A 24720-nucleotide genomic window follows, 5' to 3' on the forward strand; every position below is an offset into this window, starting at 1 on the left:
TGGGGAATATATGCAAGCCATCTATGCCTTGCTTTGCTTGTCTGACATCAAAGTCCAAAACTTCTTTTTTTTCTTCTTCAGTTCTCTTTCTCAGTCAAGTCGAGCACGACGCTACGCTACACCGTTAATGACATCAAATACCCGGATGAGCAGCTGAAATACCCCAAACCTAAATCCCAACCCCGTCCATCCTAATTACGCAATCTAACCTTGAGTCACCACGAGCATCTTGGGCTATGTCCCCTTCCCATTACTAACTGTTGAAAATAATTATATAGATTGTGAATATCATAAATAGTCTCGGCTCCGCTAAGTGTTATACACGCCTGAGCTTTACAAATAAATGCAATAGATAAAAAAAGATGTATTTTAGTGGCCACGCAAAATTTAAACTTCTCCCAATACAGTGAACGTTCGCTAATTGGGTTTTTTCTAGTTGGGGCGCTTTTTAGTTGGGGGTTTGCTAATTGGGGCGAAACCCAATCGAAAAGCAGTTAAACTTCGAAATGTTATGTCAAACCGTGCTGACGTTTTGTTTCCGTGTTTGGCGGGATCGATATTTCCTGGCACGTAAAATTTTCCTTTGTTCAACGCAAAAAGTAAACAACATTGACGCTTGTCAAAACGCCCCAATTAGCGAACGGCATTCGCTAGTTGGGGTGAGGTCGTGCCCCAATTAGCGAACGATCACTGTAATGACCAAATGCTATCATTCTTTCACAGCACAAAGCCATAAATCACTGATAAAAATGCCAACATATATGTAATATAAATTGTTCTCAAGCGGCTATTTTTTTGTAAATTTGACAGATGTAATGAAAAAATATTTATTGAGTAGATATCATAAGATATCATAAAAAGGAAATACAGTCGCCCCAATTTTGAAGATTGCATGCGCTGTCGAATTCCATAGCAAAAATCGTTCATGAATACGCACAGCAAGTCAGAAAATCTGCGTATTTTGGAGGAAAAATATTCAAAAATTTAAAGAACATGATCCTTAGTATAAGCAGGAGGTCGAGCGTTCAATCACCGACTCGTTGTGCATGAATCTTCATAATTTTTGTTTTGTTTGCCACCAAAACGATCCGCATATATTGCGGATCTTTTCAAAATTTTCCATTTTGCGGATTCCTCATAGTTCTAGCGCAGCTGTCAAAGTTCTACCGCCAGCCTGCAAATCTTCAATACAGTGATCGTTCGCTAATTGGGGCACGACCTCACCCCAACTAGCGAATGCCGTTCGCTAATTGGGGCGTTTTGACAAGCGTCAATGTTGTTTACTTTTTGCGTTGAACAAAGGAAAATTTTACGCGCCAGAAAATATCGATCCCGCCAAACACGGAAGCAAAACGTCAACGCGTTTTTGACATCACATTCTGAAGTTTAGCTGCTTTTTAATTGGGTTTCGCTCCAATTAGCAAACCCCCAACTAAAAAGCGCCCCAACTAGAAAAAACCCAATTAGCGAACGTTCACTGTACACTGAAACAAAAACCTGGTAATTGGCGTTGTCATCGTAGAATGCCATGCCAAATCCCAATTAGCAAAATTAATTTTATGTTGCACTTGAAGCACACTTCTAGACTTGTGCATTAAAACCACATTTAAAGCCAATTGTCCTACAAGCTTGCTTCAAGACAGCCATAAAACCACCATAAGACGAAAGAGCCCCCCCCCCTGAGAAGGTGGTCAAGACCATTTTCCAAGGTTCGCTTAAAACTTGTTAGTTTTATCAAAGTGAGCTTATGATGGCATGAAAGATCAGCATAAAACCCTTTTAGGATTACTAAGGAATTTGACAGCATGTGTTTTCGTTATCTAGATCCGCTGATGTTTATACTTGTTTTTATTGAATTTTGTCTGAATCAAATCGAACAGTATCTCATAATGATGAAAATTATTATGGATACGTTGATAAATTGAAACTTAATTGCATTGTGATCGTGTAATTCCACATACCACAACCACTTTATCGATGCTTTTCCGAATAAATGTAACAAATATTGAATGCGCCTTATTTATATTGCAAGATAAAATATTATTTTTAAAAACTATTTTTATTTAAAAAATTGTACACACCAAAAAAAAAATTTGCTCTACTTTTTATTTCGCAGATGTAACAATATTTGTTTTATGCCCCTATATAGCAAAGAAAAAGTATGAAGTGACAGCTGCGGAAGTTTGAAAATTGAACCGGAAAAAGGAAAGTTTTCTCTGGAACAGCAATACTGTTATTCCTGTCGCACTAAAAATTCCAAAAACTTCCGTGGCACCTATACGAATCAGAGTTCTCTGCATCTTTTTTATATGTATAGGTGCTCTGCTAATCCAGTAATCGTAATTTTTACTCATTCTCACAAGAAGAGAATGCTCATTCACGCAGATTTTTCCATACCAACGAAATGGGTGCTTTAATTAATATTATGCAACTCAAATGGGTTGCATAATAATCGAGGTGCTTTGTGGCCTTGTGTCACTGCTTCTGCTTCATAAGCAGGAGATTAAGGGTTTGATCCTGGCCCTTCACAATTTCCTATTAGATAATTTCGTTAATCATATAACTCAATCTCTTTGCAAATCAAATTCTCATTGCTAGCAAGTATGATTCTAAATATAGAATTGTTATAAAAGCTGCCTGTTACTTAGTAGCAGTAAATAGAATGTAAAAATAGATTGGTATTCATTTGTACCCGCATACGAATGCTATATACCGCCGCTATGCTCGTGCAGGCCTCATACAAGTAAGAATGTGTGAGGTTGATGTGCGGGTAGCGATGGTGTGGTAGACGTGTGCGTGGTATTAGAATCCAATAGCATTCAAATTCTAAATGTAAAAAATGAATCCCATTAGAATTCACTTTAATACTTTCTCATTACTCTAGTACTTCTAATTCTCATTCATATATTCCTATCCCATAGATCGCATCACTTACCAAAGTGAATCCAGATAATATATCCCTTCATACTAACACAATATCCTATCCTAAGACTATCGTGGAGATGCAGAGGTATACTCGGTCTCTAGTAGCAACGAGAGTTGAACTAATAATCCTTCCTTCCCTTGATGACCGTAAGGACGTGGCCGGCGCCGTTATTGACTTAGTAAAATGCATTGAATTTCCGAAATTTGCAAATTGAGAATGATAGCTAAACCCAAGCTCCATTCAATTGGTTCCCTGTGCAATTTCGCAAGTTCTAGTCAATCACGGAGTAGCAACTACGAATTGTACGGTTATCCTGCTCATGCTCATGCTCATGCTCAAATGGGTTGCATAATATTCATTATAACACTCATTTGAGTGCTATAATGAAAAACCAACATCAGAACAGTAGTTACATGACTACATTTTGCTGAATTAGCTTGGGTAAGTGCTCAAATAGTGTATAATATAATGTTAATGTTACTTAGGTCCTTTTGAAAAGTTAAGCGAGTATTCTATGCGCCCCGTAATAAATTAAATAGTTTGGTGGACATGGCATCAAAAATTCCCAAAGGCAAGTACACACTAAACAAGGACTTCGCTGTTCGGTAATTATTTTTACAGTTTTAGTTCGGTAAATCATGATTTTACTGAGATAATTGTAAAACTACTGTCAAAATTGATATTTTAACCGATGACTCAGTAAATGGAAAAAATAATACTGTACACCGTGAAGAAATTACTGAATTTTTCGGCAATTCACTAGTTTATAGGCTGTTCGGTAATAAACTACTGGTACTGACAGTAAAACATATGACTTTACCGAACATTTCATCAATAATACTTGAAAAATTACCGGAGACAACTGTTAACAAACAATTGAAACTAAATAGAAAAGAAACAGACGCCACTTGCATTACTTTTCAATTCGCGATTTTTCTTCAGGGAGATTTTGTGAGTTCACAAATTTTAGTTTTTTTAAATCATTTGCATGTGATGTGATAAGCATAGTGGTCTCATATCGTTTTAAACGATGCAATTCTGTTTGTGCTGGCGTTCACAAGTTATTTTGTGAAAACGAATTATTTTGTTGTTAGACTTCATGGTTCGGCTAGAATCCATTCTAGTTGTGAAGTCTACTGATGAATATAGTTTTGTTGACCGCCAGTATAACAAGAAAAGCATCGCACAAAAATTGCATATGGGATCAGTATGCTTGAGACTGTAACTGAAAAGATAAATAATCAATTAAACTGATGCGATGAAGGAAAAAACTTTCAGTGATAACTAATTGGAAATGGGGCAGTTAAATATAACAAAAATATCGAAAAAAAATACATAATTCCAATTGATGTTTGGAGGGCAAAAAGTAACTCATGATTTCTCAAATATGACAATGTATTTTTTGTCTTCATTTTTACATTCTTTTCTCTTTTCCAAAAAAAAATCTTTAATCTATTTACTGATCCATCCGTAAAATGAATAAAATTTTACCGAAAGCAATGTTAATGTTTTACCGACGTCCTGTAATTTTATTGACATATCCGTTAGTAAAATTACTGATAACATCGTCAATTTTTTACCGAACAAACTGCAATTTTTGACAGTTCAGATTAATTTTCATTTACTGAGCGTTCGGTAATTAAAAAAATTACCGGGCTCATTACCGAACGTTCAGCTGTTTGAAAACCCGGTAAAATTTTACCGACTCCAGTGATCTGAGTTTACTGTGTACATCTATCGCTTCACGGCTTATAGAACTATGCAATGTGGCGGTAACATGGAATCTGATTGTTCTCCGCAGAAATATAATTTATTGGTAAGAATGATCATGTGGATTAAATTAGACTACAATTTTGGTACAGATTTAACAAATTAAAGTTCATTTTTCGTCATTGCAAAAAATAGCGTGTGCAACTCGTGGCAAAACTCGATTTTTTCTGCACTCATAGTACAGTGAACGTTCGCTAATTGGGTTTTTTCTAGTTGGGGCGCTTTTTAGTTGGGGGTTCGCTAATTGGGGCGAAACCCAATTAAAAAGCAGCTAAACGTCAGAATGTGATGTCAAAAACGCGTTGACGTTTTGCTTCCGTGTTTGGCGGGATCGATATTTTCTGGCGCGTAAAATTTTCCTTTGTTCAACGCAAAAAGTAAACAACATTGACGCTTGTCAAAACGCCCCAATTAGCGAACGATCACTGTAGTTGGATAAACGTACAACTCGTGCTGAAAAAATCATATTTTAGCAACTTGTTGCACAAACTACTATTATGGAGCCTATTTGAGTTAAATAATAGTCATTAAAATACCCATTTAATTGGCATGGAAAAGTAGGCCGTTTTATCACTCAAATACGAACCACAGAGAAACAGACGTCTCACTTAGAACAAAATGCAATCAAAATCATCGTCACGAAAACATTATCCCCCAATGCTAAAATCACTGTGTGTAGTCAAACGGCAACCAGATGGCGGTAGTGCGCAAACGTCAAACACAAGAAAAATCGATGGAAGCGCCATCGGTGGCCGATTGACCACCTACATAAAATTAAATTAACCGTTAAAAATGTGAACGATGAAACATGTGCTGAGTGATACGTCTGTTTCTCTGTGTACGAACTGTAAAACCACTATTAGAGCATCATTATCGGTCGCGAGCATTTTAATCACCCGCGCAGCGCTTTCATTTTAGTTTCGTCACTCGTTTCCGTATTGGTCACTATTTTCGGCTCTCAATTTGGTTGCTGTATTCCGTACCGGTGACGTTTGACAGTTGACAGTTCATCAAATAGCAGCGCTCTTATTGCGCTACCAAATTTGGTCACATGTCAGTCGCGCTACTGTTATAGCAGCGCGTTTAGTATCGACCGGTAAAGTATTAAGTAGTGATACTGCGCTGCCAAACGGCTTAAATTTACCACCGGTAATCTTGCTCTTATGATCAGGAATAATTATTGCAAAAAAAAAAATTCAACTTTGTGTTAAAACAAACCACTGTGTCACCGTGCGCAGTGAGTGAGAGCCCACAGTCCACTCAATTTGAACAAAAACAAAACCCCGCGTGAGATAGATAGCCAATGTGGTGGAATGGCTCCCCATTCCATTCTTTCCAACCGGTTTCTCCGTAAACACCGCGTGTGGCTTTCCCCATCCCCCTCCCTTTCAGCATCAAGTCAAAGAGGAGAGAGTGCTTCACATTCTTATCGCGATAGGAGCACGCTTGAGTTTGTTCATACTATGTACATACAATTTTTTTTACATCTTCATACATCATGCGATGAAAATTATCTGCTTTGAGCGTGCTTAATGCGACACAGGAGTTAAATTTTTGAAATCAGTTTGACGAAATAGGGTAAATGATGTATTTTGGACATCTGAATATATTTTGGACTTTTGGTTATCTTTTGAGTGTTTTTCGACTTAGCTTTCTTTAAATAAATAGGAATCATGTGTCTCTTTGGCCTCTTTCATAATCACATTTCTAACCACATTTATGTAACAAAATAAACAAAATATAACCAAAAGTCCAAAATATATTCAGATGTCCAAAATACCATCGTTACCCTAGATGCCTTTAAATACATTAACCGAAAAAGTATTTGGAAAAAGTAGTAGGACACCTTCCTGCAGTACTGGCACCAAATATTTTTCTCGTCAGGCCATGGATGATGGCAGCGGCGAGTATAGACGAATCCAAGTAAAAATAAGAAGAAGACACACGACGGTGTTAACTTTGACAGATCCTACAGCTCAGCATAGGGAGATCATTTTAAAATGCTTATAATAAATTCTAGACAAAATGTAATTAAAATCTGATTGATGTATGATACGGAAAAAGTTCCGAACTGTATGATAGATACGTTTTTGGAAAAAAAAATCAAAAAATTGAGATAAGCTTCCAGATATGTAATTCGGAACTTTTTCCGTACCGTACATCAATCAGATTTTAATTACAATTTGTCTAGAATTTATTATAAGCATTTTAAAATGATCTCCCTGCTGAGCTGTAGGATCTGTCAAAGTTACCACCGTCGTGTGTCTTCTTCTTATTTTTACTTGGATTCGTTTATAGGAAACCACTGCCACTGCGAATAAAAATTCAAGACGAAAAACAATAAGTAATTTTGATAAATTTTTATTAGATGAAGAAAACGGTGTGCTCAAATATTACCTATTTGGGGGCAGGGAACATGAATGTTCATAAACGTGCAAAATGCAATTTCTTCTTCTTCAAAAACTTACTGTCTATCATCATATCTGAAGGATATCATTTCTGCATTATTTAATTTCACCAAGATTTGTAATTAATTGTTTGAGTTGGTCACAAAGACATTTTTCTGCGAGCCAATCTAAGCGTGACCGCGAAAGAGATTGGATTGGATACTTTGGGAGGTTTGGGAGAGAGCCCCAACTCAATCGCGAATCGAAACAAAAGGGGAACCGCTGTTCTTAGTTGGAGTTGACTTTTCGCGGCTAGTGGACGTGTTTTGTATTTCGCGGGTAGTGCAGCAAACCTACAGCGTGTGGAACCTGCTACGTCATTAGGTACCGAGAGTGTGTGAAGTGTCCAGTTGGAGACATTTTTCCCACAGTCAACTGCGCTCCAGGCCTGAGAAGAATGTAGTTCTTCCAGCTGCTGGTTGGGCTGGTTGCTGATGCATGTGGTGGAAAGATCGTTGGTCGATTTGCGCTTCTGGTTACGCGATTTTTCGTCTTTCGACCCGCACGATTTTCGGGCCATTAGGTACCTAGTTCGTGTTGCTGGTTGCGGGAAGATTATCTTGCAAAATCAGATTGTACTTCTGCATGGAATTGGTGTGTACGATAACAATCGAAAAAGAAGGTGAAATCACCAAGTGGCGAGTGCTACTGCGGAGCTGGAATAACACTGGTCTACGAAGTGTGGAAAAATCGTGAACTTCAATATTGCCGTTTTCAAAACCAGGTTTTGTGTTGATTCCTTAAAATAATTATTTCGGGTTTCCGAGATATTTACCTAAAAAAGATCAACAAAGCGCAAACAATCTACTATTACTGAAGAATGATAGACAAATACAAAACTATTTTTATTTAGATACCTTCCTTAATCTGACTAAAAGTTCTATACTTCTTGCTAACATAGTATCAATAAATATAAAATATATTAATTTATCGATCATTCAAATATTCATTATCCGGTCAATTCCCCCATAACTACGCTGCCTTTTTAGTTGACGAGAAGAATTCTGAATTTGACGCTGTTTTCTGTTTGTTCCATGTCCATAGTCCGATCTAATACTTTCCACAGCTCTAGGTCTAGCTACCATTTTTGCATTTGCATATCATGTTATGTCCCCTGATGTATTGCTTAATAGCGGGCCGGGGGATACAGACAGGCGAGTTAACCTCCTCAGGTGTCTTTTCAAATTTCCATTTACCAATGTTATGTACCGTTTTCCGTCATAAGATTTGAGAAAGGCGAAGACCAGTAGTGCGATCTCGTAGTTATTGCAACAATCCATCTTGTCGATTTTGTCGTAGATGGAAAACATAACACATTCCGTTCACTTCTCCGGTGGAACCTCCCTCTCTATAATCTTAAATATAACCCAGTCAGTGCAGCGTTTTATCAATGCCCCACCATCGGGTTGTTTGACAGCTGACCTTAAAATATCCTGGATTTTGTACAGATCTAGGGACGGAGATCGTTTGTCCTGTGCTCTGCCCGACTGTCTGACTCACCACATTTGCTCGAGAGAAAAATTCCGTCGCTTCACATGGTGGCGTATGGTAAGTTGCTTGTGCATGAGCAATTTGACTCCTCATAAAACTTGCACGCCTCCAATTAGGTATAATACAGCTGCTTCATCATTTTTGAACTTTATCATATGTTGGCACTTTTTTCATCGGAAAAACTAGTCAATAGTTTCAATATTTGCTTCTAACACAATTGTACGACTTTCAATTTTGTAAACACATTGTAGTACAACAAGTATCTCGAAAACTTCAGTAAATTATTATGTATTCATTAGGAATCAATACAAAACTTGATTTCAAACGTGCTTAACATTCAACCTTACTGAATTCAAAAATGTTGTGAACTAGTGTAATTATTGTTCTTGGTCTTATTGTTCTTACAAGCGAATGTGAAGAAAGGGGAGCATTGCTGGTGTGTGTTACCTACGTTGGTACCTTGCTGTGAAAGGAGTCACCAATTAAATAGTTGAAATAGTGATTTTATGTAACTTTATGTATCTTCAGTAATAAAAAGAAATCAATTTGAATAATTTGAAATGTGGCGAAAATTGGGTTTCTGCATGGGAAATTAGTGCATGCCGTGAACAAAACCATACCGACTCTCGTCTACCTTTCGTCGCTGGTTCCCTCGAGTTTCTTCTTTTTGGGGCCATCGCGCGCCCGAAAAGTAGGAAAGTTTCACCTATTAGCGGAATTTCGGAAGCGGGAGAAGCGGCAGCAGAGAAAGAGCTGAATCGAGGCAGCATACAAGTGAAGGCGAGGAACAACACCGCAAAAACATGTCATCAACGGAGCTTTACGTGAAGGTAAGTGTATATACGTGGAACCTTCTTACGATAAGTCTGTTTCGTCACTTGCTTTGCTGCGTGGCGCGGTTTGGGGACTACACTGTATCGAAGGTATAACGAAGAATGTGCAAGATAGAAGTGCTTCAAAGGCGGTTTATAAGTTGAAGCCAACATAGCGTACGGAAATTGAATGCTTTGTGTATGCATATTTTGCTATGTGCGATATTATTAACCCTTGCATATATTTGTACGGATTCTCACTATAATCGTGACCTATTTCAATTATCGATATTTTTCCGTCAATCGATCCCTAAAAATGTGAAGTTAGAATTGGTGATAATTGAAAGCTCCTATATAGGTATCTGACTGAACAGGTCAGATAAACCGGAAATATTTTTCGCAATTTACTTGGTTTGTTTTGTAGTTGTATCTACAATCTTTCTACCACGTCCACGTTCACCAAGTCTCAGCAGAATGCAAAGTAATGGAGCAAAAGGAAACAAAATAGAAACCACATGGACTATGGAAAGCCCGAAAGGTTCGCACGCGGGGTACGGCGAAGAGCAAAGGTGAAACTCCTATACCTCGAAAGGGTTTCGATTACCAATTTAGCTCTCGTCCGACGTCTTCCATGGTTCATTCCCAACAGGTCGCGTATTTGAGCGGCAAAGTTGAATTTGGCTGGCCGGTCGATTCCGATCGACTGTTGTTTACTGCTTCTTGAAGCTTGTCGGATTGCTTATTTGTTTGTTTGTCAGTCGAAACGAAAGGAGCAGCAGCCAGCAAAAAGAAAAGCCTTCGTCAACGTCCGCGAGCCATGCTGATTGCCCTGCTAATGGCTTCGAACTTTCGATTCGGTCATCGTCTTACTTAGATCGATTCATCGATAGCGTGTTGCTGCATATTTACCGTATCTGTCGGTGGCGGTTTGCACAACTATAAGATTTTCCATGTTTGATCTGCTACTAGATTAGTAAGTGATTTTTTGTCTACTGTATTTAGCGGGAAAATAGTGGATTTGTTGAATTTGTATAACCAGTAGAGCTCAATGGACGGATTTTATAAGGCAAACAAAAAAATGTTTTTATTTTGCAAAGATAAAATATGTAATCCTTCTGAATTTGTTGTAAAACAAAGTTTGGAGTTGTTACGATTACGCTGATTTGGCGTGGATTTATACAACAATGTTAAGGATCTGCTCGAATTTTACGCTACATTAGTGTTAGGTGAAAATTTAAAAAATAAAATGCTAGATCTAAGGACGCCTATAATTGACTTTGCTCGTCAACAATTTTCATTTGCTTAATCTATTCTTCAATCTATTTGGGGTCAAGTTTCTCAAAGAACTTATGTTTGTCGGCGCCTGTACTGCCCATGATCGTATTTTTGTTCATTTTGTAAAAAGCCTGTGAATCTCTAAGAAAGCTTAATTTATTGCATCTAGTCCCACAACAGTAAAATAGGGTTTATTATCTTTCTTATTTGTGGTAAGCTGGAAATGATTGAGTTTGTGGGGAGGATTGACATACGATTTACAAAATCAACCAAAATGCAAATGTTACATTTATGCGATCATGGACAGCGTAACTATTATTAAAAATTAAAAACAAAAAATCGTAAAAGTACTGTTTTTCAAGATTAGCCTAACTGAAAGTCTCCTAAATAAAGACACAAAAAAAAAAGATTAGCCTAACATTCGCTCAATTTTGAACAATCCTTAGGGCCCGTTTCACACGTGCAGCACTTTTTCGCTTTCGTTTTCAATTCAAATAATTCTAAGGCTTTAAAAATGATGGGAAAGTTGCCCATAAATAAATCAAAGACTCGACTGAGACAATGAAATGAGACAACATTCATTCATGACGAAAGGTTAATTCATATTTAATGTAATATCTATCTATTGCGAGAAAAGAAAAAAATTCTAATTTTGCGGAGCAAAGAAGAAGAAGCAGACTGAGTCTGAGTGTCGGAAACTTCAAAATGGCATGCACTGTACGAAAAGTGTTGATATTTCTTGATATTAAGAATATTCGAGAAATCTAAAATGTTTCTAAATCACATAAATATATGATAAAATGCCTTCAAAGTATCATAAAACTTGTTTAATAAATATAGCGGCATGTAACACTCGTTTAACCCTTATGCGGCCAACAAAAATACACACGTGGATGGCCAACAGGGTACCCGTGTTCCCATAAATTGATATTCTCATAACTTCAACAATTTTCAACCGATTTGTATAATTTTGACAGTTTTGGAAACAGAAACTCATATACTTTTTGCCCATTGTCAAGGTTTACAGCCTATGCCCATGGTTATCCAAGAAATCTTTGAAGTAAGGCTTAAGAGTCTACACGCGTAACCAAAGGCCATTCAACCAGTTTCAAATATTCGACAAGCTCTTTGCGCTTCTTAGAATTGAAGGTGTACACAGTATATGCTTCGGGTAATGCAAAAATCCCTGAAATGAGGTTTTAGTCATCCGAGAAATCTCTGGAGTAAAGACTAAAGATCTACTCGCATAACCAAAGGTCTATTATGCAAATTCAAATACGGTACATGCTCTTTGTGGTACTTAGCATAGAATGCGTTCACAGTATATGCACCGAGTCATCCAAGAAATCTCTGGAGTAAGGCCTTAAGGTCTACACCCGTAACCATGGGTCTATGGACTTGTCTCAAAAGTGGTACATGCTCTTTGCGCATCTTGAAATCAAATGTGATCACTACATATGTTCTGCGCTATCGAAGAAATCTCTCGGATAATTCCTCTGGCGCCTTCATTGCATATGTTCATGGTCATCCAAGAAAACCCTGGAAAAGGCCTTCAGGTCTACACGCGTAACCAGAGATCTTTTAGATTGTTTCAAAAGTGGTGCATGCCCTTTGTGGTACATAGAAAAGAGCGCTTTCATTGCATATGTTGATGGTCATCCAAGAAAATCTTGGAAAAGGCCTTAAGATCTACACGCGTAACCAGAGATCTTTTAGATTGTTTCAAAAATGGCACATGTCCTTTGTGGTACATAGAATAGAACGCCTTTATTGCATAGGTTCATGGTCATATAAGAAAACCCTGGAAAAGGCCTTAAGATCTACACGCGTAACCAAAGATCTTTCAGATTTTTTCAAAAGTGTTACATGCCCTTTGTGGTAAATAGAATAGAACGCCTTTATTGCATATGTTCATGGTCATCCAAGAAAACCCTGGAAAAGGACTTAAGATCTACACGCGTAACCAAAGATCTTTCAGATTTTTTCAAAAGTGTTACATGCCCTTTGTGGTACATATAATAGAATACGTCTATTGCATATGTTTATGGTCTTCCAAGCAAATGGTAGAATAGGCCTCAGGATCTTCACACGTAACCAGATATCTTTCGGATTGTTTCAAAAGTGGCATATGCTCTTTGTGGTACATAGAATATACGGAGTGGAAATTAATTACTTTGTCTGAAACTCGATTATGCATATGCACAACATGTGATAGATTAAGCTCGGAAAAGGTATTGGAGGAAAACCACTACCTTCCGTCCCTCCCAGTTGTTCTTCAATAACTGCATCCGTTACGGAGGTTGATCTACCGACCTTGACTCTATGAAGTTCGTAGACTACCTGGAGCCCACGACAACAACAAGAACTACTTGGAATACAAACATATACCAAGAAAGGGTCACGCTACTTGTTTATTCTTCGATAACTGCCTCCATTACGGAGATTGATCCGAAGATCTAGACTGTATGGAGTTCGTAGACTACCTGGGACTCACGACAACAACAAGAGCTACATGGAATACAAACATATACCAAGAAGGGGTCACACAACTTGTTTATTATTCAATAACTGCCTCCATTACGGAGGTTGATCCACAGGCCTTGAATCTATGGAGTTCATAGACTACCTGGAGACCACGGCAACAAGAACTACTTGGAATACAAACATATACCAAGAAGGGGTCACAAAACTTTTTTATTCAATAACTGCCTCAATTACGAAGATTGATCCACAGACCTTGACTCTATGGAGTTCGTAGACTACCTGGAACCAATGACAACAAGAACTACTTAAAATACAAACAAATATCATGAAGGCGTCACACAACTTGTTTATTCTTCAATAACTGCCCATACCTTAACTCTATGGAGTTTATAGACTACCTGGAGTCCTCGACAACAACAAGAACTACTTGGAATACACACATATACCAAGAAGGGGTCACGCAACTTGTTTATTCTTCGATAACTGCCTCCATTACGGAGATAGATTCGAAGATCTTGACTGTATGGAGTTCGTAGACTACCTGGAACTCACGACAACAACAAGAACTACATGAAATACAAACATATACCAAGAAGGGGTCACACAACTTGTTTATTCTTCAATAACTGCCTCCATTACGGAGGTTGATCCACCGACCCTGAATCTATGGAGTTCGTAGACTACCTGGAGCCAACGACAACAACAAGAACTACTTGGAATACAAACATATATCAAGAAGGGGTCACCAATCTTGTTTATTCTTCAAACGCTTCCTCCGTTACCGAGGTCGATCCCCAGACCTTGACTCTATGGAGTTCGTAGACTACCTGGAGTCCTCGACAACAACAAGAACTACTTAGAATACACACATATACCAAGAAGGGGTGACGCAACCCTTTTATTCTTCGATAACTGCCTCCATTACGGAGATTGATCCGAAGATCTTGACTGTATGAAGTTTGTAGACTACCTGGAACTCACGACAACAACATGAACTACATGAAATACAAACATATATCAAGAAGGGATCACGCAATTTGTTTATTCTTCGATAAACGCCTCCATTACGGAGATTGATCCGAAGACCTTGACTGTATGGAGTTCGTAGACTACCTGGAACTCACGACAACAAGAACTACATGAAAAACAAACATATGCCAAAAAGGGGTCACAAAACATGTTTATTCTTCAATAACTGCCTCCATTACGGAGGTTGATCCACCGACCTTGAATCTATGCAGTTCGTAGACTACCTAGAGCCCACGACAACAACCAGAACTACTTGGAATCCAAACATATGCCAAGAAGGGGTCACACAACTTGTTTATTCTCCGTTAACTGCCTCCATTACGGAGATTGATTCGACTGTGTGGAGTTCGTAGACTACCTGGAACTCACGACAACAACAGGAACTACTTGGAATTCAAACATATACCAAGAAGGGGTCATGCAACTTGTTTATTCTCCGATAACTGCCTCCATCACGGAGATTGATCCGAAGACCTTGACTGTATGGAGTTCGTAGACTACCTGGAACTCACGACAACAACAAGAACTACATTAAAAACAGATATATATCAAGAAGGGGTCACACAACTTGTTTATTCTTCATTAACTGCCTCCATTACGGAGGTTGATCCACAGATCTTGAATTTATGGAGTTTGTAGACTACCTGGAACCAATGACAACAACAAGAATTACTTGGAATACAAACAAATACCAAGAAGGGGTCGCACAACTTGTTTATTCTTCAATAACTGCCTCCATTACTGAGGTTGATCCACAGAACTTGACTCTATGGAGTTCGTAGACTACCTAGAGCCCACGATAACAACAAGAACTACTTAGAATACAAACATATACCAAGAAGGGGTCACGCAACTTGTTTATTCTCCGTTAACTGCCTCCATTACGGAGATTGATCCGAAGACCTTGACTGCATGGAGTTCGTAGACCACCTGGAATCAATGACAGCAACAAGAACTACTTGGAATGCAAATGATCCGGAACTTATACTGTGAAAGCATTATATGCTAAGCACCATAAAGAGCATGTACCGTTTTTGAATTTACACGATAGACCTTTGGTTACGTTAGCAGCCCATAAGATCTTATTCCAGGGATTTTTTGGATGACTTAGGCCTTACTCCAGGGGTTTTTGGAGACCCAGAATATATACTGTGAACACCGACTATTCTAAGAAGTGCAATGAGCATGTATTATATTTGAAACTGGTTGATAGTCCTTCGGTTACGTGTGTAGACTCTTAAGCCTTACTTCAAAAATTTCTTGGATAACCATGGACAAAAGCTGTAAACCTTGACAATGGGCAAAAAGTATATGAGTTTCTGTTTCCAAAACTGTCAAAATTATCTAAATCGGTTGAAAATTGTTAAAGTTATGAAAATATCAATTTATGGGAACACGGGTACCCTGTCGGCCATCCACGTGGTAAAAAAATCAGATGCCCCTCCCCACGTCCCCCCTCACTGTATCAACGTGATTTTCTCACAGATGCTACATTTTATGGAGTTCTTAGATGTCACCGAGTTTCAGCTTTCAGCTATAAAAATTCATTGAAATATCACCACGTGAATTTGAAAAAGGAACACGGGTACCCCGTCGGCCGCATAAGGGTTAAAGTTGCATATTCCTGTTGATTTTAATAATCAACATTCACACCGAAAAAATAAACCAATTTTTTTTACCGTGCAACAAGTGATTTGACGTTTGCGGAACAGCTTTCCGACAGTCGACCGTCGGACTCCGGTTCGAATTTTTCAATCTTCTCGCAATACATGGGGCATTGAATAGCATGCATAAGACTGTTGAGCATTCAAGACACAAGTGAACCGTTTGTTTGAGAAACTCCATATGTAACATTTTTGACCAAAATGAGATGACACCTTCTAGCGCAATGTTGAACAACATGAGCATGAGCATTATGACCGCACAATTCGTAGTTGCTACTCCGTTGTTGACTAGAACTTGCGAAATTGTATAGAAAACACAATGAATGGGGCATGTGATTGGCTACCCAGTACACGTTTCGGGAGCTCAAATACCGCCGACCCTTACGGTCATATAGAAAGGGAAACATTGTTAGTCCGGTTGTCGTTGCTACTAGAGACCCAGTATACCTTTGCATCTCCACGATTGTCTTGGGATAGGATATCGTTTCAGTTACAAAGGATAATTCATCTGGATTCACTTCGGTAAACGATGCGATCTATGGAATGGGATAAATCACTAATTTGCTGTCTCGCAACAAGAAAAAAAAGCTGGCTCGAGAAGCCGAGATTAATCTGGGCAAGCACGGAGTCGAATAATGTAGCACGGGCCAGTTTCGCTGTTAATGAGATTTTGACAATACGGATCACAGAGGAATTAGCAGCTTTGATCCCAATGAAGGGAAAGCTGTTAAAACCTGCATCAAAAAGCTTAAACTCTTCTTTGAAAACTTAAGGCCTAACAACTGTTGTATAATGATGGAGCTCCGGCAATGGCGGGAAAGAACATTGGCGCTGTGACACTTAAAAATTAAAGCAATTTGTTCATTTGTGATGTTTCTCTGCAGTTTGCATTTTTCACTAAGAAATATAGGGAAACGGTTCGCCACTTCATCTCATAGCTCCTATTTCAATCCCATCAAAAACAAAGCAATGGAAAGGAATTTGGTTTGTTTATTATTTTTGTGATTTTTTTCAGCAGTGAGCACGCATGTTGACAAAAAGAAGCGACGAATTTAGTGCCGTATTTCTTTGTTTAGCGATGAGATGGATATATGTACTGTGAGATTGAGATCGGAGTAGTTACCCTATATGTGCAAAAGCCTATTTGCAGAACACAGTTCCTCAACACCGTTTACTGATGTAAATAATGCACCTGGAATGTTTCAAATGGAGATAATTGACCTCAAATGCAACAACGAGCTCAAATCTAAATTTCAGAAAGACACATCTCTTGTAAGATATTTTCTTTCTTCAGAAGTATATAGGGGAACGGTTCGCCACTTCATCTCATAGCTCCTATTTCCATCCCATCAAAAACAAAGCAATGGAAAGGAATTTTCTTTGTTTATTATTTTTGTGATTTTTTTCAGCAGTGAGCACGCATGTTGACAAAAAGAAGCGACGAATTTGGTGCCGTATTTCTTTGTTTAGCGATGAGATGGATATATGTACAGTGAGATGGAGATCGGAACATTTCCCCTATCTGTGTGAATAACTCTTATCAAGAATGAAAATAATTAAAATTAATTGTTGATCTTCATTATCTGCTAGCAAAATTCGATCACCGATTCTGCAATCAATATGCGGCGAGCATTGGAAAGAAGTCAACAATTCCATGTCCTGTTAAAAAAGAAAAAGAAAATAAGCACATACAAAAATATTGTTCAAACTCAATAATATCGTGTTTGGTTTTCCTAAAAAAAAAATGTTAGCTATTTTACTTTGGTTATTTTGAAAATGCTTAAAACATATGTAGTATGTACCGAATATTTCCTGGTCCGCCAACATGTGGTCAATCTGAAAATTGGCCCATGGCTTGAAAAGGTTGATCAGGCCTGTCGTAAATGTATACATAGATGATAGGCGAGAGATTATTTCATTCTTTTTTTAATTCAAACCCTGAGTATGGATTGGAAGTGCCTCGACTACGCGTCCGATTTGGGAATCTCGGGCTTATTTAGTAGCCGCTAAGTTGCGAAGGCTGACGGAGGTTCCTCGTAGCTTAGTTGGGGAAAAGCACCAGTCCAACGCACTGAGGGTCGTGTGTTCGAGTCCCTTTGAAGGAAAGCGGTAACCCTCAATACACTTTTCAAATCAAAATCTTCCACATAATGTAAATGGATACATGTACTTATTTTGGACAAGTCTGAGCTTCATCGATCAATAATTATAGAAAATCTGTGGGGAAGATTTTATCGACAGTATGGTCATTGCGTAATTTTACCTAGCGGCTCCTGATGAAAATTCACCAATCAACTATTAATTGGTCGGGGTTCTGCCAAGTCGCACCAAGCGCCAACAAAAAAATGCCCGAGCTTTCGTTTATCAGATTTAATTGATCGCAAATCGTAGCGGATATTCCTCAACCCCATAACTGAGTATATCCTACAACAAATGTACCAATGAATTAATATGAAACGTTTTTATTTATTTTTATCATCAGACTAAGGCCGGAGTGGCCTGTGCTGCACATAAAAGACTTCTCCATTCAGCTCGGTTCATGGCTGCACTTCGCCAACCACGCAGTCTGCGGAGGGTCCGCAAGTCGTCCTCCACCTGATCGATCCACCTTGCCCGCTGTGCACCTCGCCTTCTTGTTCCCGTCGGATCGTTGTCGAGAACCATTTTCACCGGATTACTGTCCGACATTCTGGCTACGTGCCCGGCCCACCGCAGTCTTCCAATTTTCGCGGTGTGAACGATGGATGGTTCTCCCAACAGCTGATGCAATTCGTGGTTCATTCGCCTCCTCCACGTACCGTCCGCCATCTGCACCCCACCATAGATGGTACGCAACACTTTCCTTTCGAAAACTCCCAGTGCGCGTTGGTCCTCCACGAGCATCGTCCAGGTCTCGTGTCCGTAGAGAACTACCGGTCTTATAAGCGTTTTGTAGATAGTCAGTTTGGTACGGCGGCGAACTCTATTCGATCGGAGCGTCTTGCGGAGTCCAAAGTACGTACGATTTCCAGCCACTATGCGTCTCCGAATTTCTCTGCTGGTATCGTTATCGGCGGTCACCAGTGAGCCCAAGTACACGAATTCTTCAACCACCTCGATTTCGTCACCACCGATAGAAATTCGTGGTGGGTGGCTTACATTGACCTCTCTTGAGCCTCTTCCTATCATGTACCTCGTCTTCGACGTGTTGATGACTAGTCCAATCCGTTTAGCTTCGCTTTTCAGTCTGATGTAGGCTTCCTCCATCCTCTCAAAGTTACGTGCCATGATATCAATGTCGTCGGCGAAACCAAATAACTGGACGGACTTCGTGAAAATCGTACCACTCGTGTCAATCCCTGCCCTTCGTATTACTCCCTCCAAAGCGATGTTGAATAGCAGACACGAAAGGCCATCACCTTGCCGTAACCCTTTACGGGTTTCGAAGGGACTCGAGAATGCCCCTGAAACTCGAACTACGCACATCACCCGATCCATCGTCGCCTTGATCAACCGTATCAGTTTATCCGGAAATCCGTTTTCGTGCATTAGCTGCCATAGCTGGTCCCGATCGATTGTATCATATGCGGCTTTGAAGTCGATAAATAGATGATGTGTGGGCACGTTGTATTCGCGGCATTTCTGCAATACCTGACGTATGGCGAACACCTGGTCTGTGGTAGAGCGTTCACCCATAAATCCCGCCTGGTACTGCCCACGAACTCTCTTGCAATTGGTGTTAGTCGACGGGATAAAATTTGGGAGAGTACCTTGTAGGCGGCGTTCAGCAATGTGATTGCGCGGTAGTTGCTACAATCCAGCTTATCGCCCTTTTTGTAGATGGGACACACGACACCTTCCATCCACTCCTGCGGCAGAACCTCATCCTCCCAAACCTTGGTAATCACCCAGTGCAGCGCTTTAGCCAGTGCTTCACCACCGTGTTTAAACAGCTCTCCTGGTAGTTTGTCAGCTCCAGGGGCTTTGTTGTTTTCAGCTGGCCGATCTCCTCCTGGATTTCCTGGAGATTCGGAGCCGGAAGTCGCATGTCCTGCGCGCGTGCTCCTAGGTTCATTACCATACCGCCACCGTTGTCTGCCATATCGCCATTCAGGTGCTCTTCGTAGTGCTGCCGCCACCTTTGGATCACCTCACGCTCGTTCGTAAGAAGGTTCCCGTTTATGTCCTTACACATATCGGGCTGTGGCACGTGGCCCTTACGTGAACGGTTCAACTTCTCATAGAACTTTCGTGCGTTATTAGCGCGGTACAGCTCCTCCGTCTCTTCACGGTCTCGATCTTCCTGCTGGCGCTTTTTCCTCCGGAAAATCGAGTTTTGTCTGTTCCGCGCCCGTTTGTATCGTGCCTCGTTCGCCCTCGTGCGGTGTTGCAGCAATCTCGCCCATGCTGCATTCTTCTCCTCAACTAACTGCTCACATTCGCCGTCATACCAGTCGTTTCTCTGATCCGGAGCCACCGTGCCGAGTGCAGCGGTTGCGGTGCTTCCAATGGCGGATCGAATATCTCTCCAGCCATCTTCAAGAGATGCTGCGCCTAGCTGCTCTTCCGTTGGGAGTGCCACTTCCAGCTGCTGCGCGTAGTCTTGGGCTAGTCTACCGTCTTGTAGCCGCCCAATGTTAAGCCGCGGCGGACGACTCCGACGCGTGTTGATCACCGTCGAGAGTTTTGAGCGCAGACATACTGCGACGAGGTAGTGGTCGGATTCAATATTCGCACTGCGGTAAGTGCGTACGTTCGTGATGTCGGAGAAGAATTTACCATCGATTAGAACGTGGTCGATTTGGTTTTCCGTTACTTGATTAGGTGATTTCCATGTGGCCTTGTGGATATTCTTACGGGGGAAGAAAGTGCTTCGGACTACCATTCCGCGGGAGGCTGCAAAGTTTATGCATCGTTGGCCGTTGTCGTTCGATACGGTATGCAGACTATCTGGTCCGATGACCGGTCTATACATTTCCTCCCTTCCTACCTGAGCGTTCATGTCACCGATGACGATTTTGACGTCCCGCAGTGGGCATCCATCGTATGTCTGCTCCAGCTGCGCATAGAACGCTTCTTTCTCGTCGTCGGATCTCCCTTCGTGTGGGCAGTGCACGTTGATGATGCTATAGTTGAAGAAACGGCCTTTTATCCTCAGCTTGCACATCCTTGCGTTGATTGGCTGCCACCCAATCACGCGTTGGCGCATCTTTCCCAGCACTATAAAGCCGGTTCCCAGCTCGTTGGTGGTGCCACAGCTTTGGTAGAAGGTAGCCGCTCGATGCCCGCTTTTCCACACTTTATGTCCTGTCCAGCAGATTTCCTGCAGCGCTACGACATCGAAGTTGCGGGGATGTAATTCATCGTAGATTATCCTGTCGCAACCTGCGAAGCCTAGCGACTTGCAGTTCCATGTTCCAAGCTTCCAATCGTGATCCTTTATTCGTCGCCTAGGTCGTTGCCGATTGTATCGAGTCGTATTATCTTCTATGTTGTTCGTAATGGTTGTTTTTAAAGGCGGCTTATTGGGCCTGCGCAAACCTCCTGTCTCGTCGGAGGGCCGTCGTGTCAGGGCTGTTTAGCGTCCCACCTAACACCAGGACTTGGGCTTGAAATGAAATGTGAAACGTTGTACAATATCAAATCTGGGATATCAAAGTTCTCACACTCCAGCTTGTCGCCTTCCTTGTAAATGGGACATATGACCCCTTCCTTCCACTCCTACGGTAGCTGTTCAGTTTTCCAGATTCTGACTATCAGTTTGCGCGGACAAGTTGCTTAATTCGCCTTGAGCTGTTGGACGGCATTTTTAACTTCCCTCAAGTTCAAGGTAGACCAACCATAACTTTCCCCTCCTCTCCCCCGGGACTACCTTCCAGTATTAATTCTCGGGGATATGCAGTACTAAACGTACTCTTTTCAAAACGACACGCTTCACGGTGCCTCTCTTCGATGTTCTGATTAACTTCTGAGCCCTTTGGCTCCATAGTTCGTACGCTTTTAAACATTGAGGCTCCCTTGTTTGTGCCAGTAAGCACACCAAAGCTTTGAGCCATTTAGCCCCTTTTTCCTTGTGACTACTCCGACGAGTAGTCCCCAGGCGGCGGAAGCTCTCCCGATACCGACGACTCGCATGCGTGGAAGGCTACACATTATACATTACCAACACTATTGTTTCATCTGGTCAGCACATTCATCGATCAGCTCAAATTCTACGCGTTTTCATACTACAACGGATCACCGAACGAGTGCTGAGGTCGGTGCATTCGCTCGCCACGATCTACTCAGCTGGTCTCCAGCGGTGGAGCTAGCCTACTTCGATAGCTGATTTTCGATGCCCTTGAGCCATTCAGTTCCCAGCTTATTCGTTGAACCACTTAGATCACGCATTGGTCGCGAACGCCTCGGATAGTCCCCGGGGGAGGATCTTCCCTACTCCGACGTAAGGTGCCCCGAAAGCAGGAGCTCCACCGAAACCGGCCGTGGCACCACATTCTGCTGCTACGCGCTTTCGGCTAATCCATGCCGAAACATTCGGAACTAGGCGATGGGTCTACCTGCCCTTAGTCGAGTTGCTCCACTTCGTCTGACAATTGGCGACCGTTGCTCCATTGATACCCCAGAGTCGACTTGCGTTCCGCAGTATGATGATCGCTATGTGAATCATTTGTAGATACTTATCCTCAACCAATTTGCTCGCAACAACGCAGGAATATGTTTCATTATTTCCTATTGAAATCTTATCGGGTCGGATAATAGGCTTAGAAGTTCGTGGCATTCGACGCAAAGTTATGTATCTCTGTTTCCTATTAAAAATTCTAAATCGGACTATGGGCTCGAAAGTTATGGCCAAAATAATATTTTGCATAATGCATGAGAAGACAATGTGATGGACTTTTGTACCTGTGGTTCAACGTTGCACCAGAAGGTGTCACGCGGAGAGCCGGGTGTAACAGCCGACGATTTTCAACAGTTCCAGCCACTTTGTTTGTATCGCGGATGGCATGGACATTATTGTCGACTGAACATTTGCAGCAGCTGGCAGAACTCTACATTCGTCTAGAACGTGAGGCAACAAAAGATGGACTGGTGGTGAATGCGTCGAAGACAAAGTACTTACAGTGTTACGATAGACGGGGATACTTTCGAGATGGTCGATGAACTCGTCTATCTTGGATCTTTGCTAACGGCTGATAATAATTTTAGTCGTGAAATACGAAGGCATCAACTGCGGCCAAAACATATTCACACCAGCACCAAATGTGTCATGTACAAAACTCTCAAAAGAGCGGTAGTCCTCTATGGACATGAAACTTTTCCAGTACTGCTTGACACCCGGCGGGAGCTTCAGTATCAGTACGCTGTCGTACATTCCAATCCAATCCACCAGGATAACTCATGCCTTCCTCTGTCTCGTATAGCAATATATATTGGAAATAGTTTTCAGGATCTTGTAAGTCCTTCCGGGACTCCCAGTCGGAACAACTAGTTCGCGCTTGCCTTACAGCTAGTGCTATTGAAGACTTTTCATTCATCCAGCATTACCACCGCGCATTAGCAGGTGCTACGTTACATGCGTTGGATAGCAACCTCCGCTACTAACTACCGGCGACTGATGATGTCCGTTGTCGACTTTCCATTGCGGAAACCGAATTGTTTGCTTCCCGTCAGGCTAGAATCACCATAGATCGTGACGCGTTAGGTACCGGTTTTGAATCGTCTGGGCGCCATTGAAGCCGGTCGTTTCAATCCAGATTCTTTGGATTGACTTCGGCACTCGTCCCGTCCCCGCTGGAGTGAGGAAACACTCCGGATCTGAATTAATCCAGAAAACGCCAACGATATTTAAAAAGTTAGTCGGGCTACGCAACAGTCTTCCATGGGAGTCGAAGTACTCTAAAAACGAAGTAGACCGCCGAAATAGAGCAGCATATAACGTCCCAATCTGGAAAACTGTCAAATGCAGTAATTATTACGGAGAAAAAGAAAAAAATTGGATGGCTCCGCGGAAATAACGCGCAATGAGCAGTCCCCGCAAGGAAGAAGTGTAACTATGCGAGTGTAACAAAGAATTCGTTGATTGTTTTGAAAATACGTGTTTGATAAATTGGTTCTTCTGCGGTTGAACAGATTATTGTTCCTGGGAGGTTTTGCGTGAAGTTCGGAAAGGTTTGCGTGTACTCAATCCGACTAAGCGAACAATGGGAAAGTTGGAGTTTATAATTCAGCATATCGGTTACCGATGTACCTATTATCAAATCGATCAACCAATACGATATTGGAACAGGCTGCATTGAAATATGTCTAATCCGTATGCAAATTTTCTCATTTTAAAGTAATACCTGAGATATCATAACAGCATTATAATTAATTCGTAATTCTTATTCCTAGGACGATAGGACTAAAGGGTCTTGTTTCCCGGACTATAAAAAAAACCGGGATCCGAGATTAAATTCTTTGTAATCCCGGGATATCCCGGGTTCCCGAAATAAAAATAAAAATACTTGCAAATTTCAATTTTGTATATTTATTACAGTTTTAAGAATGGTAAAATATGTATCAGTTCAATTTACTAACAAATCGCCACTTGTCTACTCGCTTGCAATACGGTTTTAGAAACGTTAAGGCGTTGATGCTTGTATCCGACAATAAAGACTTCTTCTTAGTGCAGTTATTTCAGAATTAGAATCAGAGAACACCCGCTCGCTCAACCGGTGATTGGTAGATTTTCTAACAATTCTGTATAAGAACCTACCAAAACCTATATGAGAACTGGGCATATGCGATTTATTGGGCATATACAATATTTTATGAACCTTAACATTTTGCAAGCTTTTCTTATG

At 40.8% G+C, this 24720-nt stretch overlaps 1 protein-coding gene across 6 annotated transcripts in view; it reads left to right on the forward strand.

The window, feature by feature from the left end:
• The first annotated feature begins 7324 nt into the window (after positions 1-7324).
• LOC134218508 (unconventional myosin-Va) overlaps positions 7325-24720 on the forward strand; it is a 69092-nt gene continuing 51696 nt past the window's right edge. For 3 of the 6 annotated variants that reach the window (XM_062697604.1, XM_062697610.1, XM_062697608.1), the window contains exons 1-2: positions 7325-7467; positions 9043-9464. In XM_062697604.1, the coding sequence (XP_062553588.1) occupies positions 9438-9464 (27 nt within the window). In that variant the 5' untranslated portion in view covers positions 7325-7467; positions 9043-9437. The other 3 variants (XM_062697607.1, XM_062697606.1, XM_062697605.1) reach the window with 3 other exon arrangements.

The sequence above is a fragment of the Armigeres subalbatus genome, chromosome 2, assembly GCF_024139115.2.
Source record: "Armigeres subalbatus isolate Guangzhou_Male chromosome 2, GZ_Asu_2, whole genome shotgun sequence".
NCBI classification, from domain to species: Eukaryota; Metazoa; Arthropoda; class Insecta; order Diptera; family Culicidae; genus Armigeres; species Armigeres subalbatus.